At 39.4% G+C, this 21,389-nt stretch overlaps 2 protein-coding genes across 2 annotated transcripts; both read right to left on the minus strand.

The window, feature by feature from the left end:
- Nucleotides 1–8,837: 8,837 nt before the first annotated feature.
- On the minus strand, nt 8,838–12,074 carry LOC149373294 (uncharacterized). Its single transcript, XM_089597528.1, has 2 exons — nt 9,498–12,074; nt 8,838–9,443 (listed from the first exon to the last, which is right to left on the minus strand). The coding sequence occupies exons 1-2, from the start codon at nt 12,072–12,074 to the stop codon at nt 8,838–8,840; spliced, it is 3,183 nt and encodes a 1,060-aa protein (XP_089453654.1).
- Nucleotides 12,075–13,436: 1,362 nt separating this feature from the next.
- LOC149373295 (uncharacterized) lies at nt 13,437–14,206 on the minus strand. The gene is made up of 2 exons (XM_089597529.1): nt 14,181–14,206; nt 13,437–14,133 (listed from the first exon to the last, which is right to left on the minus strand). Exons 1-2 carry the CDS (start codon nt 14,204–14,206, stop codon nt 13,437–13,439), a joined length of 723 nt encoding a protein of 240 aa, XP_089453655.1.
- Between the last annotated feature and the right edge of the window lie 7,183 nt (nt 14,207–21,389).

The raw sequence follows: 21,389 nt of genomic DNA on the forward strand, positions 1-21,389 counted from the left end.
TCGTACAGTAACATAAAAAAATGCTTCATTTAAAGGTAATCAAAATTCTCAGTGTTACATAAGCAGTTTTCAAGCAAGTAAGGGAATAATTAAAAGATTTTTCTCGCAAATAACTAGTGTATAATGTACATCAAAGTTTGTAAGTTATTAACTTAAAAATTTTTTAAAAAGTTTAATTAAGTTGACAACAGAATTGCTTTGCATTTTGTTTCTAATGTTCTAAAGCATAAGTAATGGTCATTTTTTTAAAGTTTGAACAGGTACTTATTACTAGGAAGTAAACATGTTTTGCCAACTATTTATTCAAAACAAACAGTGTGGATTTTTTTTATTCATCATCGCCTCTAGGCTCAGACATGGCATTCTTCCACACAAGAATAGTGTTAATTAGCCATCGGTGCCAACCTGAGTTATAACCGGATGTTTATACATATAGACACATATAAACTTCAGAACCAACTTAATCACACCTATAATTACGTTGATGAAACTTAAGAGAAACAGTTAATCGATCCTCCAAGATCAACAACACAGGCGAAATGGCAAACCGTGAATGATCACCCATCCAAGTATTAACCGTGCCAAATGCTACTTAACCTTAGAGATCGATGGAACTGCAACTCTATATTGTTACGCCGCCGCTACCACTAAAAACAGCATACACACCAGTGTATGGAAGCTTCAAAAGTATTAGCTAATATAAAGTACGTAACAGAAAAAATCTACGATGGGGCTCGTTTTGAGCCGAAATGCACCAAATTTGGCTTGATAAACATTTTGATGCCTGAGGACTGTTTTTAAGGAGGCTTGGGCGTTTGATGTCATATCTATTGAGGGGCCCCTGTGGGGTACTTGTCATACAAATGATTCTTTGTAATATTTTTTTTTCCATCATTTTGATTATACACATATGTGAACAAAATAGCAATAATACGCGGAAAAGTCATTGGGAAAATCGATATTAAAAAATTTATTAGTTTTCCCGAGGTACCTTGCGTAAAGATGACGGCCCTGCCACGATAAAGCTGACAACACTGTACTCTCTTCCTCTCATCTGCTATTATATACCTATACTTGTGTTAGACTTAAATTTTCATGCTTGTTTGTTTATGAATGTACAGCGCATGCGCACTTACAGTACCTGAACAAAACAATTCTCATGTTCGATGTTTTCCTCGCTATTTTCTCAAAATTTAACGTGTTGATCCTATTTTTTTTTTTAAATAATAAATTTTTTATACTTTTAAGTACTTGTACCAATTGAATGTGTGGGCCCACAGCTTTTTATTGCGGTACGGTAGTCTATTGAATTTCAGGTTCCGTAAGGTTGCGTGTTAATATGACGAATTTTCACAAGCAATTTTCTCGAAAATAAATGTGTTGACCAACCTATTTTGTTTTCCTAAAAAAATCTAGCAAACTTTATCTATATAATCTCTGAATATTAGACCTAGCCAGCATTTAATTCGAAATCGCCCAAGCCTCCTTAATGCCCACGTACAACTGTTTGATTTTTTTTATATTTCGTGCAAAAAAAGAGGAGAAAAAGATGGAGACATAAAGACCAGCAAAAGAAGAGCGAAGGAGAATAGCATATAAAGAAAAATTGTGTATTAAAGGACTTTAAGTAGTGATAGTATTGTCTTTTCTCGTAAATCGTATTCATAGAAATATAAAAAACTTTGCTTATAATCGGAGTTTGCATCTTCATACAAGTGTACATTTAAAACAGTCTTAACCTCTCTTTGATCAATATCAACAGAAAGGTATATGTATTGGTCATTGTAAAAAACTTGGGCGATTAAAGAGTTATTTTAACCCCAAGCAAAATTAGTCTTATCATCACTTTTTCTCACTCTATCATAATTTGTAAGGTAAAAACTAAGAGAAAAAAGTAGTAGCACATCCTACGTACGTAAACATTTCTGAAAACGTACAAATTTTAAATTTTTGGTGGTGACGGTAATGACACAATTTTTCAAAAAACACTTACGAAATAATTACAATAAGAAAACGTTTAAAAATAAAGTAAAAGTTTTTACAGCAAAATTTTATTAATAAAATGTAAATGTATTACAGTTTATATGTTCGAAAGTTCAAGTTTTTTGATATTTAGTCATAATTTAAACTGAAAGGTGTTACATAAATAAACAATTAACATAAGCTATTCACATTAAAATTAATTTTAAAAATAAAATATTTATATTATTCAAATATATTTATTATATTTAAAGACACTCATATTTTACTGGTACTTTGACAAGTCTAAGAAGTCTTTGACTAAGCGTTTCTGTAAAAATTTTTGTCTTTTTTATAATTTTGGATTTTAATTTTTTTTTTTTCAAATAGACAGTTTTTTTTTGTTAAAGTTTCATGAACAAAACTTTTTTATTTATTCTCCGAATACATTAGGTGGTCTACAGTGTAGTGCTTACAAGATGAGTTATAAGAGCAATCAAAGCAACTCAAAGAATTGAACCAAATTTTATTGACATTTTGTTGATCCCAAATATACTGATATACTTTCAATGTACTAGAAAAATTTTTTATATTATTTGTAAATATTTATTAATTACTGCTATCTCTTTTAATGGCAACGAAGAAATATACATTTATTTTTCTTTTTTCTTAAAAATGGTTAAAGCATCGTCCAAGTTTGTTATTTCATCGCCGTATATTACCGAGTCACCTAAAATCCGTTTTACAGCTGTACCCACACCATCAGCCGATCCTTTTCTATGGTTAGTTTTAAAAAAGTTATACGTAATATTATTTATCTGTTAAAATTTTTTTGGAATATGCTGAGTCATTAAATAAAATATCTTGTAATTTCTATAATAAGTCGCAGGGCTGTCACTCATATAATGTAAAATCCTTACTTGAGGAAATTTAATCAAATAAAAAGACAACATTTTTTCTAAATGTGCAAAGACTGCTTAAGCATCATGTTTCAACGACTCTGATAACGTGGTGAAACCTTGTCAAAATTTTTCAGTGAAAAATACTCCTGTATGTAGTGTTAACTAGATCCAATTTGCTCCAAAATGACCGGCTTGGACTTCTCGAAAATCTTTGCAACAATTACTTTCACTGAAATCTATTTGTATACAGCACTCTTTAGTTTTCAAATTTTGTTTTAATTTTCCGATACTGATGCAGGATTTTATATTTATGGTTTAGTAATGATTGGAGTTCATTATTGAATAGAGTATCGATATCTTTTATTTTAATACATAATATTTCTTTTTTCGTTATAGTTACTGTAATAGGTATTCCAGTCATGTTGCTAATTTTATTTTCTTTTTTATTAATCTATTTCTGAAACTTGATTTCTTTATCTCCATCAATACCCTGAATGCTCAATAGAATCTCATTTTTTTCACAATATTTACAAGTTCCTGAATAACATTTCTCTGTTAAACGTTTGCATAACATTTTTTGAATTACTTTTGCAGATGTATTTTCGTTAGTTAATTTGTTTTTATAAGGCCCTGTAACTATCAAGGAGAAATTTTCATGTTTGAAACAAGTACATGTATCTCGAGCTGTTATTTTCGGAGCTATACAGTAAGGAAGTTTATACGAAGTATAAGTTTTATTGCATATTTTTACTGATTCTTCTGAACAAAATTTGTTGTACAAATCTATCGTTGAACAATTTAAACAATGTATTTAAGACTTTTCATTTTGAAATTTTCTGCAAGCTTTTTACCAGGATCTATTTTACTGTTTTCTGTATAAAATTTTTTTATTTTGATTGCAACTGAATTTTGAACTTTTTTAGGGTAATAAATATCTAGAGGTAAATATAAACTATGTAAGGCTTTAATCATTTTATACTTTTTAAGAATTTGTCCGCTCAAAGCTTGCTTTATAATCCGCTTGTAAGCGTTTTTCGTAGTTGTAGCATAATTGCTTTTTAATTGTTTTTTCACAACTTCATGAAATAATAATCATTTTTTTATATCTTCAGGGACTTTTCTACCATTTAAAAATTTATTTATTACAGCCCTGGGTAACGATAAATCCTTTTTTTTTGTTACCACTCCTGACCTCTAATGGTTGTATTTTTTTACTTCAAGCAAGAAATTTTTTACGCCACAATTCATTTTTCGCGCGTGAGGCACGATTGTCTTGGTAACACTTATTTTTTCTTCTTTTGGTTTGTCTACTTGGTTTTACACTATTTTGGCTTATAATTTTATTGTTATTATCAGCACTTACCTCGTTATTCATGAGATTTAATATTCTGTTTCGTAATCTACAGCACCTTTGAGATTCTGTGTTTTGCTTACGTTGGAATCGTTCTTCTCTTTCTGATAAATCCTTGATACTTCTTTATTTTCCATCTTCATTACGCTTGTTGTATTCACCTTCCTCAAAATTAAGATAATTTGGATGTTTTTTAGAATTTTCTTTAAGTTTATCATGCCATTTTTTCATTTTTTCTTCATTTTAGGCCAATTTTCTATTATTTTCTGTGACACTTTCTTTTTTATTTTACCAGTGGAATGTTTCACTTTTTTCACTTTTGATCTTCTTTCTTCTTTGTTAACTTCGAAATTTTTTAATTTTACGGAACTTCGTATACTTTTTTTCAGAACTGGGGCCATTCTGAATCCCTAAATCTGTAACCTACGTAAAAAAATGTACATGTTTAAATAAATAACAGTAAAATTCATTTTAGGGGGTCTCGGTAATAGAAGTTACGTTAATGACAAATTGTCTTAAAAAATGGATTACAAAACGAAATAATTATTTAAAAATGTTTTCCGCGCACTCAAAACTTGTACTTACCATCTAATTCGAGTTCTCACCACTTAAATTATGTAGGTGCAACTTCACGATAAGATACAGCTGGTTACGGTAATTACCGATTTCATTATTTTTCCAACTGTACGAAAAAAAAGACTGTCGCAAACAAGAATTTTTTAAATTTTTAACCGCCTTGCAGATTTGTGAACATATTCCATGCAAATATTAGTAGATGGCGTCAGTAGCGACCCCACTGAAGTCGAAAAAGTGATTGTACTGCATGAATATTCAAAGGGAACTTTAAAATTATCAAAATAGAGAGACACAATTCGAGAGACAATATGTACTACAGAAAATTTTTTAAGAATTTTTTCTCTCGTAGAATTGAGTAGGTATTTTATCAATATTTGACTTAACATTAAGATATTTTGATATAAAAAATTTAAGAAATCGAAATTTTCTCTTAATGAAGGTAGAGAATGTAAAATTTTTATGGGAGACTGGTTATGGTAATGACATTTCAACACTATATTTTTTGTTCAAGCTTGAAAATCATACCTGATTTGGGATTTTTCGTATGAATATAAAAAAATACAATTGCTTTTAATAAAATTTTCGTGTACAGACATTATTTTAACAATTTAACTGTTTGTAAAGAGCAAAGACATGAAAAGTCCAAGTTTTTTACAATGACCCGTATATACTACACATATGCAGCTTAAGTCTACTAACTTAGTCCCCCTCTAGTACCTTCCGTCTATCAATATTCAGCCCATGAATGCTGGCGAGAGAGGGGAAATGACATGGAAACTCAGCAGCGTTCTCTCTCACACCTGCGGGCATTCTCACTTAAGTCTAGCATACGTACTTGCACACTCTATTCTTATTCGCTGTGTGCAAGTGTATTAGCGCCACCTGAGGGTGAAACAGTGCGTAATTTCAGGACCTTAGAGGACCCAAAATAGTATAAATAGCAAATATCACAAGTTTACAGATTTCTCATGACAGCAAACGTAACAGCAACAACAATTGAAACAATTCTGAAAATCCTAGTTGTCTGTTATGTACAATGTTAAAGTAAAAAACAGTCAGTGACATCTCCACTAGCTTTATTTTATTAATTACTGTTAGTATGATTGAAGATTATATTCGATGTCTTTTCGATAAAAAAACTGTGAGCCATGGGTTTATCATGATAATAATTATATTTACCTTCAGTGATTCGAAATAGTACAAAAACCCAATAACATGCAATCAATAATGTTGTGTGTCCACAATAGTCCTCAAATTTCACACATTTCTATCACAATGGGCTCTTAGATTGCTTTTCTTACCCCCTCCAAGGACTTGCCCACAGCAAATATCTCTATGAACGTATTGCACCGGAAATAAGAATTGTGTGTTAGTATATACGTTTAGTTGGGGGAAATATGAGACGTGTGCGAGCAAGATGACGTATAAAAGAAGTAGGAAAAAAAAGGGATGGAGTAGGTTTCAATAGAGTAGGTCGCAGGCAGCGAGACTAAGAGAACAGAGATTACGTAGTAGGGAGAATTCTACTGTTGCAAGCTCCCCCGTGGCAAATCAGCCAAACTATACGGATTTTCAGCAGCGGAAGGTAAGGCTGAAATGTGCGTACAATAGATACCTAGTAGAGGGGGAATGAATGTATGCGTAAACATGGGTATATCTATGTATGTTTTGTAGGTACACTGGCAGCCTTCTGCCTCCTGCTTGAACTCTCGGCTCTCAGCTCTTGCTGCTCGCAGTTTTTGCCCATGCATGTATATCTATATCTTTTTCTAATGTTATGTTCCCTCAAAAACGATTTTAAATGTTGTACAGTTAATTATACGTCAGGTCATGTATTATTCGTGAAATAAGTAATGAATACTTGTATAACCTAATACTGAGTTTTCCTCGTATGAAATCAAAAGTCGCGATATTTAATGTAAATTCTTGGAACTGGATCTCTACAAAATTATTATTTATAAATTTGAATAATTTATATTACAGATTAATAAATATTTTGTACATTCAAAATATCCTAATAATATACGTACTATTCCAATTTTCTAATAAGAACAAGTAATTGTAAAAATATTAAGAAAAATGATGATTCTACTTGACAGTCAGTTCAACTTTTATACAATTACCATTATACATAAATAAGAAACTAATACTTAAACTAAGCCTTAGAGCTTCACTAGATACAATTATCACCTGTGGCAGATAGTGTGTTCGTATTCAAGTTAGCTAAACATAGTAACGTGTATTTTTGCTTTCAGAATTTTCAAAGTCACATATACTTATCGCCCATGCCGGTTTTTTTTTTTTTGAGGTCATACAAAACTTTTTTCAATAATAGTATTGAATTCTTGTTGTATACATAGCGTAACGACTATTCATTCTAAGTTCATTAGCTGGGTTATTTTCTGACATATTATAATATTTTTTATAACAATACATTGAAAATAGTGAAAAAAATGTTAAGCAACATTTCATCCTTGTTAAAATGTCTGTTCAACTATTATTGATAAAGTAAAAAAAATCATACAGCAGTAATTTAATAGTACTTTGTTATTTCACATAGATGGGTCAAAATTAGCGGCATCGTGCTAGATCAATGGCAAAGGAATTTTTTGCATAAATATGTTCATTAGATCCCACAGATTAAGAAACTTCATGTTGCTACCATGCAACCAAGTCACAATTTGTTTAAACTAACTTTTTTTAAACAAATTAGTAAAAGTGATTTTTTCGATCTAAAAAAAATATATTCAGTTTTTTTGAGTCATTTTAAACAAAAAACCAATGGAGATGTATATACCTAAACCCAACAGTTTTCGAGCAAAAAATTTTCAAAGATCTGAAAAATGCGAATTTTTCAATTTTCAGAGCGTTGGTGAGGAATAAAAATAAAACATTTTTTAAAGGTACTCCACGTAAACATGAAGTGTTAACCTTCCTCTACAACTTTCAAAAAACGAAAATTGAAAAAAGTAACGGCAACATTGTTTTTTTACAATAAACATTTAAGCTATTCCTGCGCGCACCCAAGCTGACTCCTAGTACTATTGTATGACTATATTTATCATCGAGGTGGCAGGCGCACTCGGGCTCGCTCTTTCGTGATGATATATATAGTCATACAATAGTACTGGGAGTCAGCTCGGGTGCGCGCAGGAATAGCTTAAATGTTTATAGTAATAAAAAAATGTTGCCGTTACTTTTTTCAATTTTCGTTTTTTGAAAGTTGTAGAGGGAGGTTAACACTTCATGTTTACGTGGAGTACCTTCCAAAAATGTTTTATTTTTATTTCTCACCAACGCTCTGAAAATTGAAAAATTCGCATTTTTCAGATCTTTGAAAATTTTTTGCTCGAAAATTGTTGGGCTTAGGTATATACATCCCAATTGGTTTTTTATTTAGAATGAATTACAAAAAACTTAATAAATTTTTTTTTAGATCGAATAAATCCTTTTTACTAATTTGTTTCAAAAAAGTTAGTTTCAACAAATTGTGACCAGGTTGTGCGGTGGCTACATAAAGTTTCTTAATCTGTGGGATCTTATGAACATATTTATGTGAACAAATTTCTTTGGCATTGATCTAGCACGACCCCGCCAATTTTGACCCGTCTAACAGTGTTTGAAGAAAAAAGTTATCATCAACACTTTGAAAGAGGATCACACCTTTTACAACTTAACAATAATTGGATAAAACTTAGTTAATATATTGGTTGAACTATAAGAAACCAGACTGAATGTTTTTACTGCTTTATTTATTTTGCAGGGGATTACAAAATGCTTTCAACGCTTTAAATAAAAGAAAGGCACAAAGGATAGTCGCTTCGGCGTGTAATCGTCGTCTTCTTCTTCTCTCCTTCTCTAGCGTGGCATGCGACTGTCCTCGCTGAGCCCTCGTACACGAGTGAGTGCCACCTGCCAAGCGCGGTGACGCACGAGGTGGGAGGCCGGGAGAGAGCGCAGCGACCGACGTTGCATGGCAGGGCGCGGGTCCCCGCTTGGTCGGTAAGAAAACCCGAACATCCCGCCCGCCTCGATCCAAGAGCGAAACCCTAGTCACCGCCCGCCGAAGCGGGGGGAGTCCCTCGATCGTCCGTCGCAGGGAGGCTAGAGTCCGCAGATGCCACAGGGAGACGCGCAAGCTTGACAATGGGCCGCACGTATTCGCCGGTGGCTGTCTTGACGGCAGCAGCACGGACTAGTCCATTACATCCAGGGTGTATTCGGGTGATACGGCCCAGAGGCCAGCGTCCGCTGGACTGTAGCAGCGTAGGGTCAAGAAGAACCACCAGGTCCCCCACCGCGAAGTTCCGACGGACAGCGCTCCATTTCGGCCTCTGTTGGAGAGTATTTAGATACTCACGGCCCCAGCGCGTCCAGAATTGGGCGCGAACGGCCTTGACGAGCTCCCAGTGCGTGAGCGGGTCCAAATTCTCTACAGCGGGGGTAGCTTTGATGATGGAATCGACGGGAGCCCCGATGAGGAAATGTCCAGGCGTGAGCACTTCGAGGTCAGAGGGATCGCCAGACAAGGGCGTCAACGGGCGGCTATTCAACACGGCCTCAATTCCAACGAGAACCGTAGAGAACTCTTCATACGTTAGATGACGAGAGCCGAGCACACGGCGTAGATGGGTCTTGGTCGACTTGACCGCGGCCTCTCAGAGTCCTCCAAAATGTGGCGCACCGGGAGGAATGAACTGCCAGGAAACCCCCTGAGAGGCAAGAGTCCCGGCGACTAGGTCCCAGTTAAATTCTGCGCCCTGCAACGCCTCGCGGAGCTCCAAATCAGCTCGACATAAGCAGGTGGCGTTGTCGCTCCAAAGCTCGGATAGTCGGCCTCGACGACTGGTGAAACGGGTGAGAGCACCCAAGAAGGTGGCCGCGGAAAGGTCGCCGACAAGCTCCAGATGCACGGCTTTGGTGGTCATGCACACGAAGACAGCGATGTAGCCCTTTGTGGTCCAGATCCCCCGTCCCTTCGATGTAAGCACGGAGAAGGGCCCGGCGTAATCGACTCCGGTGCGACCAAAAGCGCGAGACGGCGTGACGCGAGACGCGGGCAGCGGAGCCATCAACTGGCTTGAAGAGCGCGCCTGTAACCGGGCACAGATGACGCACCCTCTAATGTGAGCCTTGATTCTGCGTGGCCCGCCGAGAATCCAGGCACACCTGGAGACGTAAGCGCTGGTAAAGCGATATCCACCGTGGAGGGCGCGTGCGTGAGCCCAAGAGACCACGAGTCGAGCGAGCGGCGATGTTCTGCTGAGGATGGGAGGGTGCTTCTCTTCGTAAGACAGCAATGAGTGATCAAGCCGCCCGCCAACACGCAGAACTCCGTCGGCATCGAGGAAGGCGGCAAGAGAGGTCAAAGGGCTCCGTTTCGGAAGACGTTCACGCTTCCGCAGGAGTGCCAACTCATCCCCAAACGTCATCGATTGACTCAACCGAACGCAGGCCAGAAAAGCGTCCTTAATCTCAGACGGCGTCAACGGCGAAAGCACAAAACAAGTGGGCATGCGCTGCAAGCGGTGTCGCACCCATCGACGAACGCGCACGAGGAGGCCCAATACAGCGCGCAAGCTCGAGAAGAGCTGCAGCAGGTCCGATACAGGCGCGCGGAAAGCGCAGCAGAGTGAGAGCGTAAGCGTGGGTGGAGGCAGTGTCTCCTGGGGCCAAGACTTGTCGTCCTGGGCCAGCCACGTGGGGCCTCTCCACCACAGGGGCTGTTGTCCGAGACCACTCATGTCGGCACTTCTGGTGGCTAGGTCGGCCGGATTCGATTGCGACGGCACGTATCGCCAGGCACTGGGTGGCAGGACCTCCAGGATCTGAGCGACGTAGTTGTCGACGAGCACGTTGTTGGCCGGCTGATCGGAGCGTATCCAGTGGAGCACAATTTGAGAGTCGCACCAAGCGTGCCAGTGCTCGATCGCGACTCCCAACTCGCTGGCTGCTGAGCGAAGAAGCTTGGCGGCGAAGAGGGCCGCTCGCAATTCTAGACGTGGGATGGTCATGCGAGCGGCGGGCTCGGTCATCGGCTTGAGCGCGCGGATGGGCGCAAGCTTAGTACGAGCGAGAAGTATGTGGCAGAAAGCGGGCTCGTCTGAGGACTGCAGCTGCGAATATACAACAGTGGCCATAGCATGGCGACTGGCGTCAGAAAACACGTGCAGCTGGACATTTGACGACGGAGACATACCAATCCATCGAGGCAGAGAAAACCCGGAAATGGCCTGCAGCTCGGCGGTGAAAACGGTCCAGCGGCGAGTCATGGAGGACGGTACGTTCTCGTCCCAGTCCAAGCGCGCGCACCACAGGTCTTGCAGTAAAAGCTTGGCGTTCAACACGATCGGGGCAAGCCAGCCGCAAGGATCGAACAAGCCTGCGAGCGCGGCGAGCATGGATCTCTTTGTGGTTTGAGATTCGACAACAGGCGGCGTCAAATGGAAGAAATCCGAGGGCGGGTCCCAGCCTACGCCCAGTTCGCTGACGAGGCCTTCAACACTGAGCTGATCCCAAGTAGGACGGAGGCGGACGTCTTCGGGAAGGTCTTCAAGAAGCTCGGGCGTGCTGGCAACCCACTTTCGCAGAGGAAAACCGCCCGCTTGAAGAAGTCCGATCAGCTGGTCGCGCAGACGCTTGGCCGAGCCGATGTCATCAGCGCCGGAGAGGATGTCATCAACGTAGCGATCGTTCATCACCACTGGGACAGCCTCGGGCCAGCGGCGGCCGTCATCCTCACACAGCTGCTGTACGACCCGTACTGACAGGTACGGGGAGCACAAGGCACCGTAGGTAACGGTGAGTAGTTGGTTGTGCGTAGGTGGCTGCTTTGGGTCGGAGCTCCACAGAATGCGCTGCAGGTCGACATCGCGTTCATCAATCAGGATCTGGTGGAACATCATGCGAACGTCAGTGCAGAACGCAATCCGGTGACGACGCCAACGCAGGAGCACACTGGGGAGAGCCGTCTGGAGCCGAGGATCAGCATGGAGCACGTCGTTTAGGCTATAGCCACTGGAAGTCGGGCTCGACGCGTTGAAAACAACGCACAGTTTGCGACCTTGGTTGCCGTGCTGCCAAATGCCGTGATGTTGGATATAGTGCACTGGACGGTGCAATGCAGCGAGTTGGTAATCAGCAAGGGGGTTCATATGACCAAGGGCAATATACTTTGCCATGAACCGGGCGTACTCAGAAGCCATCTCAGGAGTCCGCTGCAGCCGACGATGCAACGAGCGCAAACCCGCGGTGGCGCCCTGCAGACTGTCACCAAGGAGGCGCATAGCGTCATGCTTCAGCGGAAGTCGCACAATGTAACGCCCGTCGTCAGCGCGATGATAATCGGCGAAGATTCGCTCGCATTCCACATCCTCAGGCGCTCGGCGGCTGACATGTGGCACCTCCTCGATCTCCCAGAATCGCTGGAGCTGCGCAGCCAGCTCTTAATCTCAGGGCGACTGAGTGTTCGTGTGCAGAGTTGTGCCTGCGATGAGGGCGTTTGAGCCCAGGCCAGGGGCCCGGCCAACGAGAGTCCAGCCAAGAGCCGTGCGCTGTCCGACGAGCTCGTCACGCTGAACGTAACCTGGTTCAATAAGGCGGTGGTAAACGTCGACTCCGAGCAGAATGTCTACACGGCGAGGTGTGCCAAACGCTGGATCGGCCAGAGGCTCAAGATCGAGCCACTGTCTCATCACGGCTGGGTGCAAGGGGGCAGACGGAGAGGTGAGCCCGAGCCGCGGCAAGCAGAGCGCTGTCAGGTGGATTGGCGGTGCATGCTCTCCAGTTTCAAGGCGTAGATGGGCTCGGGTTCTCGAAGGGATGGTCAACCCTTCCCCAACCCCATGAATGCTCGCCTCGTTGACTTCTAGCGCTGCGCCGAGCTGCTGGGCCAACCAAATGGAGATGAGTGTAACCTCAGAGCACGCATCAAGGAGAGCTCGACCAGCGACTCGTCGGCCGGTGGGACCGGTAAGCTGGACAAGAGCGGTCGGAAGTACGGCTAGTCAGGACGATGGAGGCCCCTGATGCTGTGAATCGGTGGCGGACGGGCCCGCGGGGTCGACTTTTGGCTTCTTGGGCGAAGAGGGATGCTGATCCGATTCAGGCTTGCGCCGATGGTTGCTCTCGTGCAGCAGACTGTGGTGGGGCTCCCTGCACTGCTGGCAGATGGACCGTGAAGGGCAGAACTTTACTGCGTGACCTGGTCTCAGGGAGTTAAAACATAACTGCCCTTGATAGACCATGCGTCGCCGGGCCTGCGCGTCAAGGCCTTGAAATTGCGCGCAGTGACCCAGGTAGTGGGACTCTCTGAACGACGGGCATGGTGGCAGCGAGCTACTGGTGGCAAGGGCTCTAAAGTTTCGTCCAGGAAACGGGGGGGCCGGAGAGCGCATGCTGGCCGTGTTGGCTGGTCGAGCAGGGCGAGAGGCCTCGACGGAGCTGAGCGCGCAGCACTGTCGACGAAGGCAAGTCGTTAAGGCAGCAAAAGTGGCAACATCCGCCGTGGTGTCCGTGCCAGTGCTCTCCAGTCGCTCGATCTTGTCATTCTGCGCGCGCCGGGTCGTTGGATCCATGCCAGTCATCGCGCAGGAGACAATCCAGTCGTCCCACTGAGACACAGGACGACCCAGAGCTTCCAGCTGATCTCAATGTTTTCCCAGGGTGTCGAGGAGACCCTGAAGCCCTCGAGCTGACTCTTCCTTTAAAGACTTGATGTTACGGAGCGCCGTGATATGATCATGGATGAGAAGACGGCGGTGCTCGAAACGTGCTTCGAGTAAGGCCCAAGCCGTTGGGTAATTGGCACCAATGGTCTGAATGGTGTCGAGAGCGGCCTTGGCGTCTCCGTCCACCAAGGATTTCAAATAAAACAGCCTCTCCACGTCGGTGAGCTGTTTATCGTCGTAGACGAGCGCGCAGAAGAGGTCCCGGAAACTTTCCCAATCCTCTCGCTTCCCCGAGAAGGAAGGGATGCTGATCTTGGGCAAGCGGGCTCCGTGTCTCGAGTTATGACGGTCCAGGTCGGCGCCGCCCGGGCCAGGGAGAGGCGTGAGGGTGTTTCTTGCGTTGTAGAGGCGTGATCGAGAGGCGATATAGTCCGACTCTGCCGTCAAGTACATCTGGTCAAGAGACTCCAGCTTCTTGGGCGGCGGTGACTCCAGGAGACTCACGTGATTGGCCTGAAAAGTGTTCCAGTAGCCGTCCAGCAGCTCGAGCCTCACTTCCACGAGACTCAGGCTCCAGTTCGGGGGGTCGATCTTCTCGACGTCCCATGCGAACCGGCTGATGACGCCGGCGAGGGCGCTCTGGGAGCCGAGCAGGCTCGTCCAGTCGTCGTTTGACCTGAAAAAGCGATCACTAGCTTGACGTTTGCACGAAGCATGTCTTGCCTCCGGGCCATGAGCGGCGGGGCCATGTCATCGCCCGACGCGACACAGCTGTCGACGCGCGGCGCATCGACGGCAGACAAAACAGATAGAAAAAGAGTGAAAGAGAAAGAGTGTGAGAAAGAACACGAAAGGGCGAGGATGCTAGAAGGGACGGGCGTAGACCACGCGCGTGCCAACGGGCACGCAAGCTACACAAGCTTCGAAGCCTGTCCCTCGGCGTCGACCCCCCACGCCAGCAAAGCGCAACAGCTCCGCCGCGTGAGGCGGACGCGCGCGACACGAGGCCAACATGGCGGCCGCGGCTGATGAGGACACCGCGAGCGCTTGATCGCGGCTAACAATGGCGGCCGCGAAAGCCTCGCTTTCCGACGTTCGAATGGCGTCGAACAAAGCGTCGCATCGACAACCGTACGGCCTTATCTCTGCCGTGGCTGAGCACAGCTGCTGGACCGCGGGCTCTGTGGCGACCGCTGCAGCCACCGTGTCCACGCTGTTGATAACGCGAGTGCCAGCAAGGCAAGCGTTAATGGCGGCATGACTTCGTCGCGGCCAACACCTGTGTCGAATCGTGGGAACTGTGTCGACCACGACGACCTCCATTACACAACATTTCTTTAAACTGTACTTACATTACGCTGTGTAAGTCGAATCGCAGACTATGACCACCCTAGCTGCGGCGTTGGCTGCTCTTCTCCTCGGAATCCGGCTCGAAGGACCAAATGAATGTTTTTACTGCTTTATTTATTTTGCAGGGGATTACAAAATGCTTTCAACTCTTTACATAAAAGAAAGGCACAAAGGATAGTCGCTTCGGCGTGTAATCGTCGTCTTCTTCTTCTCTCCTTCTCTAGCGTGGCGTGCGACTGTCCTCGCTGAGCCCTCGTACACGAGTGAGTGCCACCTGCCGAGCGCGGCGACGCACGAGGTGGGAGGCCGGGAGAGAGCGCAGCGACCGACGTTGCATGGCAGGGCGCGGGTCTCCGCTTGGTCGGTAAGAAAACCCTAACACAGACAAATTTTTATTGTCTATAGTGGTATCCATTTTAGACTTAAAGTACTTTCTTAAAGTACAAAATTGTAAATACGTACGCAAAGCAGCATTTTGCACTCTTGGCATAAAAAACGTTGTATGCAACGTTGGCATAGAGTAAAAAAAACACGGACTTAAGATGCGCATAGTTTAAAAATTACTATTTTGATTTGTAGAAGAAGTAATAACAATAATGATAATAATAATAATAATAATAATAATAATAATAATAATAATAATAGTAATAGTAATAAGAAAAACGTTTCAAGTGTTATTATTATAAAATCATTTAATATTCTGTTAAGGTTTTACTGATTTTAATAAAATTAATTCCTACTATTAAGTAAGTTGGCTCTTAGCTTTTCATTCATACTTTTAATCCTTTTTTTTTTTTAATGTTTTATTTCATTAGTTATACTACTATTTGTTGAATTCAGTTATTATTATAGTCACCTAAATAATATGCTATAGTCCTGTAAAATTCGTTAATAATATTTAATATTCGTCAAATAAACAACTTACACAACACCAAATGATGTTTAATTTAAAAATATCAAAAAATATCGAAAAACCTTCGGTGATTTTAGGTAAAAAGTAGAAACAACTATAGGCTTACTAAATTTTCTTAAAAGAATGCAGAGAAATAAGTATTGATGCACACATATACAGACATTCACCCATATTACAAGTTAATTTTTTTTTATAATGTTTTTAGCAAGAAGTCAAATATTCCTTTAGAATTTAAGTCATAAAATATAACGCTAGGAAAATAATTAAAAATAAAAAGCAAAACTTTTTTTTCATTTTTAACTTGTTTTTAAAGGCTTATATGTTTTAATAAAAAAGCAATTAACTGATCGAATTGATTTTTTTTGCTTTGGTACTAATACCAAAACAAAAATTACAAGCCAAGGTTCATCAACACCTATATAATAATAATGCTCGTGAAAGGTACAACAAATTATAAAGGAATGTACTTTTAGTTTGAAACATACAAACATATTTACATTGAAATTGAAAAAAAGGAAAAACATATACATAAAATAAGTATTCTGTCCCTCCATAAGAGTGCGTATTTTAAGATAGAAAATTTGAAGTTTATAAAAATTAAGTTAAAAACTTCTGAAATGTAACTGATAACATATTGGTGTATGGACATAATACATATACATATACTTATTGTATGCATCGATTGATGAGAATTTTTGCGAGATAAAGGTAAATTGAGTATTTACTTAAAAAAAAGTATTTACGACACTTCTTTTTGACAGAAAATTTCTTGGTCTACTGTAAAGCTTATTGTACGAGAAGGAGAAACGCAAAAATAACGTGTTGAAAAATAAGGGATAAAAAATTGCTTTTTAAATTAAGAATTCTGTAAACTATCTTAACATATCAGACCTGTTATAATAATATAGAAAATAAACATTGTTAGCCTGGGATCACAAAAGTCACATTAGACAACGAGACCCTAGAATATTGAAAAATGTTGAAGAAGTTTTTAAGACTAATTTTGATGATTTAAAGAATTTGTTTTTAAGTTCATACGAGAATTAACAACAAAATTAAATCTACATTTTATAAAAAATGATATTGTACGTTTTAGGCACAACCAGTATATAGTAGTGCTTTATAATTTTGTCAGAGCCATAATTGTGATTACTTATAAATTGTTTATATTTTGTGTGAAACATTTTCAACATAATTAAAGGGCAGTCTGAGTGTGTCCCATTGTGTATTCATGTCATAAAATAATAGTAAAAATAGGTATTGCGAAAAAACTGTGTTTTTTTTATCATAGAGCACTGCTTAAATCAATCTAAAAACCTAATAATATACATATATGTGTCGGCGTTCACAGTCAAAGTTGTATACCTTGTTAAAACACATTTTTTTTGTACCGTGTGTTTTGTTGTATATCGCAATGAATGGAGACGCTCTCTAATGCAAGATAAATAAAAAATCGGTTGATAAAAAGGTTTTTCTATGTTATAGAAACAATTTTAAGTTCTACTACAAAATATTGAATAATAATTTTGGAGAGCTTATAAAAATAAAACTTGTCAACGTAATTTTATTTTTTTCAATTTTTCTAAGCGATTAAATAGCCAAAAACCTTTTCTTAATGGCTAAAAAATTGTTTCACGCCATCTAAGCTTTTGTGGATCACATTTGTAGATAGAATTTCTAATACAAAAATTGTAGATATTCAAATATACTTTCTCATACTGACCAATTTCATCTATACCGTTTTTAAAATACAATAAATAACCAAAAACGTTCTGAAACGATTAAAACATTTTGTAGTATGTTTAGTCATCAGCGACTAAAATTCGTAGGCCACCTCGTGAACGGTGGAGGATCAACCTCGCAGCCCGCCGAAAATGGCAGCACACCGAGTTCACACAAAATTCATCACATATTCACACATGCACGCGCCAGTCAGCTTCTTTCTTATCTTCATCCTTTTAATCCCGATCGAAAAAAGATTATGGCTTCCATACAGGAGTATATGGGCCTCTATTGGTTGCCATAAGCATACATTCACGGACCATATTGTTCGTGTTACCAGGCGCGTGTATGGGCTGTGTACGGAATCCGTAAGTTATGGTAGACTGCCTGTATGAGGCCCGTAAGGATGAAAATGTATAGTATAGGTTATATTCTTTCCAACTCTAAAAAAAATTAACAAGTTGTTATTGTTAATAATGTACTTGTAAACTTAATTTATTTGTAATAGTTAATACAAACAAGCGGCTAAATTTATGCAAAGCCTGCGTTTTTTGTTAAAAAAAATGTTGGATTTCTATGGGATAATAAAAAGAAACCCTTAGAACACAATGATTTTCGCCCTTAACTTTGCATTGGGTGTCAATCATATGTATTCTGAACAAGCTAATATTTTTTCGTTTTTTGCGATTTATGGCGTTAATTTTATTTTACAGACACAAATTCTAGTTATAAAAAAATCGCATTTAATTAAGATCTATGAGTTTTACGGTAACTTTGTAATCTGAAATGTAAATAAAAAAAAAAAACAAGTGAATAAGATAGGGGAAAACAATAAATTTGCAATTTTTCGGCATTTTTACGATTTAAAGCACAAATTTCATATTTTAACGAATATGTTTCATACAAAAAAGTTGTATTTTGACAAGACCTTCATTTATCACGTTTAGTTTATTATCTTAAGATCAAAATAAAGAAGTTGGATGGAGGAGAACGACTTTTTATTCAGTTTACAAGCACTTTTCGACTCATAGAATGTGTGGGTTACATCCTAAGTAAAAATGTTTTAAATAAAAAAGTTGGAGTTCAATAAGATCTATAACTTTTACGTACAATATTATAATCCAAACTACAAAATAAACAAGTTAGATAGGAAAAAATAACGTTTTTGTGATTTTCAGCACTTTTCGTCTCACAGAACGTTTTGGTTACATTCTGGACGAAAATTTTAAATACAAAAATGTTATATGCTAAGTATATCTACAACTTTGTGTTTCTAAGCAAACCTAGAAAACATCTCGTTACATAGTTGTAGCCAAAAAACTATTCTCTTTCATTGAAAGTACCACCTTTAAACGACTGCCTTTTTTTTAAAAGAGGAAACCTTACGGACCTTAAACCACTATGTAAGACATAAGAGACAAAGCTATTTGTCAAATTTCAGCCTAATCCATCAAAAACTGCATGAGGTGATAAAAAAACTTGATTACTCTCATACATACATACATACATACATACATACATACACCTCTGATGCTGAGGTCTGCGGTCGCCATTTTTTTTTGTACCAAAACTTTTTTACACAAAAACAATAAGCTTCAAAGGTACTTACACTTTTTGCTCTTGAAAAAGAATCAGGCACTCCTGAGTATTAGTCGGGCCTAAAAATAGATAAATCGTACGAAAAACGTTTATACAGTAAAAAAATTTATATGATGGGTAAAAGTAAAATGAAAATCGAGGAAGTGGAAAATTACTCCAAAAACGTGAAAACCAGAATTATGGTCCGATAGAAAATGCGAAATTACTTAAACAAACACTAAGATAAGTTTTTTAAAATAAATATATAATTATATGTATAAGCTGTTAATTCATTTTACATCAGTCTTCTCAGATTATCTACAGAATTACGGTAAGATATCAACCTTTTTTGTATTGTTTATACACCTACAGCTATCGTTTTTACAAAAGGTTATGTTTCATCCTTGCGGGCCAGATACAGACACCGCATGTCCCGTGCCATACACGGTTTCCATATATTAACCGTACACGCACCTGGTAACACTCCTTTACGGATCTGTTATGGTGCCATACACTGTCCGTGTTACAGGGTTATGGCATCCGTGTTGGGTCTTGGACGTGCCGTAAGGTCTTTTTTTGATCAGGCTCCTATTAGTTCAGTCGGTACATTTAATCGCTCTCTCGGTAACTCTCATACTGTCTCTCTTACTATTTTCTCATTAACTAGACATTTCTTTCTTTTTCTAATCGTTTTCCACCAATCTATCATGCATACTACAGCTTCATCTCTCTTGTTTCCTTTAAGCGTCCCCAGGTCAAAGGTTGCTTCCCCATTTTTAATTGCTTTATATTATTTTCTCTTTCTGTTAAGGGTCTATTCACTATTGACGGGTCCTGACAACTATAGTAGTTTTTACTCTATGGACATCTGAAGCTTATGTTTTTTGTACTTAATGCCCACGTTGCATACAATGTTTTTTATGCCAAGACCGTAAAATGCTGCTTTTCGTACGTTTTCACAATTTCCTACTTCAAGAAAGTACTTTAAGTCTGCAATGATTAATACAGACAACAAAAAATTTGTCTGATTGCTAATAGTTTATCTAATTGTTTAACTGTATAAGTTAGTTTTAGTAAGATTTTAAACGTTATCAAAAATAGTTCTTTAGCCATCTTAACAAGCACTTAAAACATTTTTTCCACTATTTATAATTTATTGTTATAACAAATATTCTAATATATATCTATTTTCTATTCTATATTCTAATATTCTAATATCTATATATAAAGTTACCCAACTTATAAACTTATAAAAAGTAGTCGTTACGTAAAGTATACATAATAATTAAATACTATTTTTTAAAACAATTTTGTTGTAACATTGAAGAATTAACAAGAAATATCCAAAAAAATTTTTGTTTTTTTATGTGAGTTTTGGCTCATTCTTTATCAATTCAGTCATTTAATTTAATTCGTTGTACCTATAACAAGGATTATTATGATATAGGTTCTGATAAAACTTGGCTTTTAATTTTTGTTTTGGTATTAGTACCAAAGCCAAAAAAAATCAATGTGATTTGTTAGTTGCTTATTTATTGAAATCAAATGTAAAAAAAAAAAAAAAAAAAGAAAATCTGATACGGGCAAGATTTGACCCTGAGAATCCTTAAAGCAAAAATACACGTTACATTTTCACAATTACTTATTCTTATTAGAAAATAAGAATAGTGTGCATAGTATTAAGATATTTTCAAAGTACAAAATATTTATCAATCTGTTATAATATAAATTATTTAAGTTTTATAGATGATAGCTTCGTAGAGATCAAGTTCCAAAAATTTGTATTAAATATTGGGACTTTCGTTTTTATCGTTTAATTTATAACTTTGTACCAGGAAAACTCAGTTCTTAGTTATACAACTATTTAATACTTATTTAACGAATAAAATCTGATATATAAGACCTGATATATAATAATAGTCAAACATTTAAAATTGTTTTTAAGGGAACATCACATCAGAAACAGATATGGTCATATATGCATGCGTGAGAGCTGCGAGATGCGAGAGCCGAGAGCCGTGAGCTCAAGCAGGAGGCAGAAGGTAGGCAGTGTACCTACAAAACATGTATAGCTATACTTATGTATGCGCACATATTTCTCCCCCCTCTACTAGGTACCTATCGTACGCACATTTTGGTTTTCCCCTCCCCTGCTGAAAATGTGCGTATAGTTCGGCTGATTTGTTGCAATGGCGTGCTCGAAATAGTGGAAAAAAAGCCACACACTTTCTACCATAGACACTGGCAAACTTTCTACTACGGAAGCTTGTATGTTGTCTGATCTACTGTGACACACTGATGAAAGTGCCACCAAACTGCTAGCTCTTAGTTACAGCGAGCAGCAGAGGACATTTTGCTGCTGCTTATTC

This window comes from Copidosoma floridanum, unplaced genomic scaffold (assembly GCF_036245765.1).
Source record: "Copidosoma floridanum isolate Cflo_tuat_1 unplaced genomic scaffold, Cflo_Japanese_pri ptg000033l, whole genome shotgun sequence".
Classification (NCBI taxonomy): Eukaryota; Metazoa; Arthropoda; class Insecta; order Hymenoptera; family Encyrtidae; genus Copidosoma; species Copidosoma floridanum.